Below are 7691 nucleotides of genomic sequence, written 5' to 3'. Positions count from 1 at the left end.
CATATATAACAATAAATATAAAAATATAGCCCTAATAAGTTAATATAATAATAATAATAATAATAATAATAATATACAAATATTAAATTAAATGTTTCATGTTAATAAAAATGTTTTATCCATTTTTTATAATCCCGGGATGCTATGGTCAAGTAGGTTTGTTTACGCATTAAACTCGTGGCCACGAGAAAAATATGTGTTCCCTCAACATAAGAAGTCGTGGCCACGAGAAATGGATGTCGTTCCCTCAACATAGCATCTCAAGGCCACGACATAAGGATGTCCTTACCTCGACAAAATGATCTCGTGGCCACGACATAATATCACGTTCCCACGAGTTAATATGACGTTCCCTCAAATTAATATCTCGTGGCCACGACAAAACTAAGTGAACCGAACATGTCACCTTACGGGCACCATACTTTTCTTTTCTTTTCTTTTCTTTTCTTTGCATGTGTTCATTGTTGGTCATTACACTGTGTGCATAGCTCTACAAATTCAGAAAAATCATTTCTTAAATATTGTGTTTAGTTTGGGACGCGGAAAATGCTGTTGATCACTGACATGATCAAGGATGAAAGAAAAGGGAAAACAAATGATAAGAGAAAGAAATGCAAATGCTAAGCCGCTGTGGAAATATAATACTCCACAGTATAGAACAGGGGTGACAAACTCAGTTCCTGGAGGGTCGGAGCCCTGCAGAGTTTTGATTCAACCCTAATTAAACACACCTGATTCAACTAATCAAGTCCTTCGGGCTTATTTGAAAACTACCTGGGATGTGTTTTGGAGCAGGGTTGGAACAAAACTCTGCAGGGCTCTGGCCCTCCAGTTCTATACCAACACAGAGTAAAATGTGGACATGTGAGAACGAGGAAGAAAAATGTAAAGGGCTTTTGTTTAGAGTAATATACAAATAAAGTGACGTGCTGGATGACGGATGAGAGCAGATATAATAATCAAATAGTTTTAAGCTGCAGAAAGAAACATCAGACTCAGGACAGAAACACACGACTAAAGTAAGAACAACTCACATCTTCATTCTTTAACTAGAATTAGACTTTTGAGATGTTAATAATGTCTAAATGATTGTGAGTTGTGTTCTGCTATTAAAATGTTTTTTTTTTTATTATTACAATGTGTTTTACTCTCTTATTCTTCCTCAGAAATGGAGCAAACTCTATATTTCATTCTTCTTCTCATTGGTGAGTGTTTGTGGTTTTATTTATGGTTTATAGTTTCATTAGGTTTGATCCCGTTATGAAAAGCATTAAAGCAAAGCTTCTCTTTCACAGCTCTCTGCTCCGTATCTGAATGTGTTCAGCGTCAGTATCACTTTATAAATGAGAACAAGACCTGGACTGAAGCTCAGAGATACTGCAGAGAGAATTACACAGATCTGGCCACCGTTGACAACATGAACGACATGAACGAGCTGAAGAAGAGTGTGAATGGTGGAAGTGTTCAGTATATCTGGATTGGGCTGCAGAGGACAGGTCGCAATAAATGGCAGTGGTCTTCAGGTGAACCTGCGCTCTATCTGAACTGGGCGACTGGACAACCAGATAGCAGTTATTGTGTTGTGATGAGAAATGGACAATGGCATGATTTTCCATGTAGTGTTTCCCAGCATTTTATCTGCAACAAGAGTGAGTACAAACACCTAATGTATGTAGCCCAGGGGTTTTCAACCAGGGGGTGAGAGAACCTTTTAATTCAGAGGCAAACACTCGAGAAATTATGAATATGAACTAGCAAATCTTTAGCCATCACTAAGTCTGCTTAGTCCCACTGCTGATCAGTTGACAGAGAAGAGTTGTGGCTTGTCTCTAGTACTAGTAATAATTCTAGTACTAGTAATAATAGTAATAGTTCTTTGTTGTGGCAGTTATATCTGACAAACCTATTGTTAACTAAAAATAAACAGAAAGACAGAGATCAGATTATAATCTAGCAGCTCTAGATTTATATTATCTAGAATATTATCTCATAATAATATTCATAATCATAACAATGTAGTGGCACAATGAAAACAAAGTAAAACCACTAAGTAGCTGAGTAAGGACATAACTTATGTGACACATTTAATCATACTTGATATCTTGATTTTTTTTTTTTATCCACTGAAAACATTTCTGGCAAGTTCTGATGATTCTTTAAACATTAAACTAATTTGGACATTAATGTAAATATTTTTTAATGATTCATTATTATCACTATTATTATTACTGCTGATAAAGAAGAAGGTGGTAGAAGCAGTAGTATTGTTAATATTGTTATTATTGTTGACATAATTATGGAAATACTATTATATACCCTTAAGTACAGTATAGTTTGCATGTTTTGTGATCACTATTATTTTACTACCAGAGTACATCCCCCTACCTCCCTTTTTCTCATTTATTTATTAAGTTCTTCCGATTCTTTTGATCAAGTTTAAAATCATTTAAATAAATCATTATTTATTTTACTCACACACACACACACACACATTGTTTTTCTCTCTTCTTGTTCAAACACTCTGCTTTACACATGTATTTAGATTCATGCAAGTGATATACACATACACAACCTCACACCCACACTCTTGTTTGTTTTTTGTGATGTTTGGTTTGTATTTATGGTGTTGTCTTCCTGTATTTTGTTTTATTATGACATGTCCAAGAAACAAATTTAAGAAGAACATTTAAAAAAAAAAGAAAGAAAGGCACGTGGTCAGTTAGGGTAAAGTTAGAAAATACACAAAAGGAGCAAATAACATAAAATAGTACTCAACTGCACCACCTGGAGTAGACAAGGAAATACAGCCCTACACAAGGGCACTGTTACGGGGCGAACGAGACGAGAGACGTGCGGATCCATATGCAAGACTTTATTTCAAGGCGTGGTCATAAAACAGGCAAGGGTCAGACAACAACACAGGTACAACACAGGCAAGACAAAAGAGTAATCCAAAACAGGCGTGGTCGATCGGCGGCTGACAATATCCAGAGAGCTTGACAAGAGGGGTAATCCGACAACACGAGCAATAATCCAGGCAAGGTGCAAACATAGTCCGAACGGCAAGACAAAAGGGTAATACAAAATACACAGGCAAGAATCCAGACACGGGAAAGCAGGCAAGACAAGACTATGACATTAGCTATGTTTCCATCACCCTGTTTTAATGCGCATTTTGAAGTATCGCATGAGAAACGAGTGATGGAAATGGCAAATTTCGAATAAAAATCCCTTAATTCGCAAAAAAGTTTTTACGCTCGCTTGAGTTGGTTTTTGACTTGTGCGAAAAAGGGTTAATGCGGATAATGGGAGATGGAAACGCATTTTGCGAATAAATCCCGCATGAGCGTTCAAAAAAGTAACGTGACTTTGAGCTATGGGACAGCATAACCTGACTAACCAGCGGACCGCTTTAGTTGCACAGCAACTGAAATGTTGTCATGGTCATTCTGAAGTGCCCGAGCAAAGTCTGTCGTCAAAGTATTTCTGTATAACTGCCTCCCAGAACGGTCTACCACGACTACGTTCCCAAACAGCTGACATTCACCTCCGAAAGCAAGACCGCATTTATTGTATTTCGTCTGCTCACTCAAAGCGCAAGTAATTTGTTATATCTGAGAATTATTATATTCAGTGGCTTCTCTTACTTAGTGATATTTGTTGCCAGTTTATCAGGAAGTGACCATTTTGTTCGCTCTGACTCGTTGGATGGAAACAGTGCTTTTTCGCAAATGTTTTATGCGATATTCCAATTTTGTGCATAAGTTAAATTCGCAACTTTGGATGGAAACCCGGCTTATGACTAGAAACTAAGAACCAGGGCAGAAAACTGGCACCATGATGTAGCTATCACTAGGTGAGCGATAAACGCTGAACAATACTTGGCAGTGAGAAAGAGGAAGTCCATGTCTTATGTAGGGTGTTTGATTGATTGCAGCTGTGTGTGTAATCAGTGCAATGGATGATGGGAAATGTAGTCCGGTGTGAAGTGCAATAGTAGTGTGGTGCAAGAGTCCATCGTAATGAGCGGATGATCTCTGGTGGTGAGCGAACAGAAGGGCAGGCACAGGATTCGTGACAGGCACAAAGGTTAATTGACACTGGCAGGGTGAACGAAAACAAAACAAACAAAAAAGTCACTTTAAATACAAAATGAATATAAAACATTCAACCAATACACTAATGCCACAAATCCTCAGTAGATAATCACTAAACAATATAAAACACACAGTCACTGAAAATACAAAAAGAGGGACATGGCCAGCAGAGGCACTCAGGTTCCACCCCACACAAGTAACAAACCAACACACAACTTGTGCAAATAACGAAAATAAATCCAAATGAGACCCAGGCAAAGCAGCACTTGGTAGATGCTTACAGACACTTACAATACAACAATATAAAACCTATGAGCATGTAAGTCTCTTGTTAACAGAAAGATCTCTTTTTAAAATGAAGAAACCTACCTGGGAACTATTGCAATCAGTCAGTGCACATCAGAGAGAGAGAGAAAAATAGCAAGTGCATCAAATTATCCTGGCGGTCACACATATACCAGTTTTAACATCTCAAACAAGTTCAAGTTCAAACACGATTCCACTACACCTACCGTCATTCACAACAGAGTCCACAATGAGCGGGTACCAATAGTGACGCAGACCAGGCCAACAAACCACTTGAGTTTTTATACTCACTAAAACGGGAACTGATATGCTCAAAAAACTGGCATGAGACCAGCCAATACCCTGCTACAAAAGAAAGAAAGAAAGAAAGAAAGAAAGAAAGAAAGAGAAAAAAACAATATAATGAATGAGACTTATAAGTAACAAACTTTTATCTGCTTTTATAGAGCATGTGTCTATACAGTTACAAACTTTAATGGCACAAAATCCTTACTTTCAAAGCTGTTCAAATACAGACTCAACTATAAATTCATCACACTGTTATTTTAGGGTTTATTTATATTGCGTGTCTGTGTGTTTGTGTTTATTTAGATACTTAAGCATTGCTTTTTTTACCCTGAAAGCGAACACAGGACTTGTCTTTATCAATCAGACGATGAATTGGAGAGACGCTCAGAGATACTGCAGACAGAATCACATTGATCTGGTCAGTGTGAGAAACCAGGATGAGAATGAGAAGGTTAAGAAGATCATTAGTGATAATCACTCATCTGGATCATTTGTCTGGATCGGTCTGTTCAGAGACTCATGGCAGTGGTCAGATCAGAGTAACACTTCATTCAGATACTGGGATCCTACTCAACCTAACATTAATGCAAACTGTACAGCAGTAAAACATGACCCTCTTGGACAATGGCATGACATCTCCTGCACCAACGCATATCCTTTTGTGTGTCATGAAGGTGAGCAGATCCTCACAAAACACACACAATCCATCCATCACCTCCAGATCTCTTAAAGTTCCCGCTACACGTCTGACATGACAAATTCATGCAGTGTTTGTTCTGCATGTTGTTTTTGATGAGTCTCTCTCTAGTTTCTGCTTGTGCTTTGTTTGGTTTCCAGATAAACTGATTGTGATCAGAGAGAATCTGACGTGGTCTGAAGCTCTGAGATACTGCAGACAGAATCATGTGGATCTGGTCTCGGTTCATTCAGAAGAGATTCAGCGTCGTGTGATGAACGTGGTTAAACGGGCGTCTACTGCGGCGGTGTGGTTGGGTTTACGTCACTCCTGCACTGTGGGCATCTGGTTCTGGGTGAGTGGAGAGACCGTGTGCTATCAGAACTGGGCTCCAGGGAACGGCACATCAGAGGAGGACTGTGAACACACAGTGAGATCTGGAGCAGTTCAGTCTGGAGGAGATCAGCGCTGGATCAGCCGTCCTGAAACTGACAAACTCAACTTCATCTGCAGCAGATATTAAGAGTGAAAGATACACAGAGCTTTCATGTAAGAAAACAAGTGCTTGTGTGTTCACTTCCTTTAACTTAATTTTCATTCATCACTTTGTAAAGTAATCATTTTACACTCAGCAGGCAGTCACACCTGAGGGTTAAAAAGGCAGAAATCTTCTGTTCAGATGTTTGTTAATATAGTTCAAATATATTCTTCAGTAAACTGTAATTGAGCTGTAAATTGTCTGATTTGTTCTGTTGAGGGTCTGTTTTCCATCCGGTGGATGAATTTCTGTTGATGCATCAGTGTGATTCCTGTGGGTTTGTTTGCTTCATTTTAAGAGCCTTAATGGCAAGAATTGCTTAACATATTTTTAGCTTTTACAAAACTCTTTCAACATGTACTTTGTTTTATTTAGTAAATAAAAACATATGAGATTATTCTTTAATTCTGTGAGAGGTCATAAGGGCATCATATTTAGTCATCATTAGAGAAAACTTTCTACTTTTATTTTCTTTGTTTAATCATGAGATAATGTACACTTTTCAAAGCACAATTAAATAATGCAATTGAGTATCATATTAATTAATTTCTGTATTATATGTGTTTTAAGAATCTCTGCTAACACTTTATAATAACTTTCATTAATACATTTTTAACAAACATTATTTAATGCCTAATGCAGGGGTGGCGAACGTCGGTCCTGGAGAGCCGCAGCCCTGCAGAGTTTTGCTTCAACCCTAATCAAACAGACCTGAACAAGCTAATAAAGGTCTGAATGGTTAATAGGAAGCTACAGGCAGGTGCATTTTAATTAGGGTTGGAGCTGAACTCTGCAGGGCTGCGGCTCTCCAGGACCGGAGTTCGCCACCCCTGGCCTAATGGATCATTAGTTCATATATATTCACATATATAGAAACGTGTAGAATAATGTGCTTGTTAATGTTTACTAATAAATGTATTAAACATTACCTAATAATTAACATTTCATGTAAATTAAAATGCTTACAAATGTCATTAAACTTCTAAATTAATATGATCAAGCACTTATTGAAAATCTACAAATGATTTTAACAGATGTTATACAATGATTAAAAGCTTTTATTAATGCACAACACTTCTGCTGCTGTTTAGGTGTGATACGGGTCAGGTTAGGGACAGGTTTGGTGATATGGGTAGGTTTAGTTGGGTAGTAGGCTTGGGTAAGGGGTCAACAAGTGTACAGGGGTCAATTTGATAAGGGAACACAATTCAATCTGTTTATGTTGCAGTATCATGATTTGATAAATGATCAAATTGTCACGCGCCGGGCTTGAACTCAGGTCTCTGGCGTGGTAGTTGAGAGATCTACGACTAATCCACGGGAGTGGTAATGTTGGACCCAAACGTAGATTTCTGAGATTTTCTTTGCAAGAAAAATACAACAAAAGGTCTTCTCGGACTGAGGTATTAACTACAGCAAAAATAATGGAAAAACCACATGAGAAAACAAAACTCCACGAGGGGAGAAAACAAAACCAGAGAACAATTACAACCAAAGAAAGAAACTCAGGAAACCTTACTTGGGGTAGCTAGAGAGGCTTTAGCGAGACCAGGCAGGAGACACAGGGCGAAGACTCAAAAACCGAGTGAGGAACCAAGGGAAAAATACACCACTTAAATACACTGGGGAAAACAAGGCGCAGGTGACTTGGATAACGCTAACAAGGCCACACGAGGAAGAGCTAAGGCAGAGGAAAAAAACAGGGGACCTCTAGAGGCACGGAGACAAACTACAGGAGGTAGGATGCTGACAAAAATAAGTATTTTTCTTGAAAATGATCCCCCCC

The 7691-nt window shown here is 38.3% G+C and overlaps 1 protein-coding gene across 1 annotated transcript; it reads left to right on the top strand.

Moving 5' to 3' along the window:
• Positions 1-1150: 1150 nt before the first annotated feature.
• On the top strand, positions 1151-5914 carry LOC107707306 (macrophage mannose receptor 1-like). The gene is made up of 3 exons (XM_016511296.1): positions 1151-1205; positions 1296-1649; positions 5529-5914. Exons 1-3 carry the CDS (start codon positions 1169-1171, stop codon positions 5888-5890), a joined length of 753 nt encoding a protein of 250 aa, XP_016366782.1. The 5' UTR covers positions 1151-1168; the 3' UTR covers positions 5891-5914.
• The last annotated feature ends 1777 nt before the right edge of the window (positions 5915-7691 follow it).

This window comes from Sinocyclocheilus rhinocerous, unplaced genomic scaffold, assembly GCF_001515625.1.
Source record: "Sinocyclocheilus rhinocerous isolate Xijiao unplaced genomic scaffold, SAMN03320098_v1.1 scaffold114, whole genome shotgun sequence".
Lineage (NCBI taxonomy): Eukaryota > Metazoa > Chordata > Actinopteri > Cypriniformes > Cyprinidae > Sinocyclocheilus > Sinocyclocheilus rhinocerous.
The sequence above is the reverse complement of the archived record's forward strand: the minus strand, read 5'-3'. Positions and strand labels throughout refer to the sequence as shown.

Excerpts from the sequence above, each read along its gene's own strand:
- LOC107707306 (XM_016511296.1), top strand. The coding sequence starts at position 1,169 with ATGGAGCAAACTCTATATTTCATTCTTCTTCTCATTG. Across the intron at positions 1,206-1,295 it reads TTTCATTCTTCTTCTCATTG|CTCTCTGCTCCGTATCTGAA; the intron begins GTGAGTGTTTGT and ends TCTCTTTCACAG. Across the intron at positions 1,650-5,528 it reads GCATTTTATCTGCAACAAGA|ATAAACTGATTGTGATCAGA; the intron begins GTGAGTACAAAC and ends TTTGGTTTCCAG.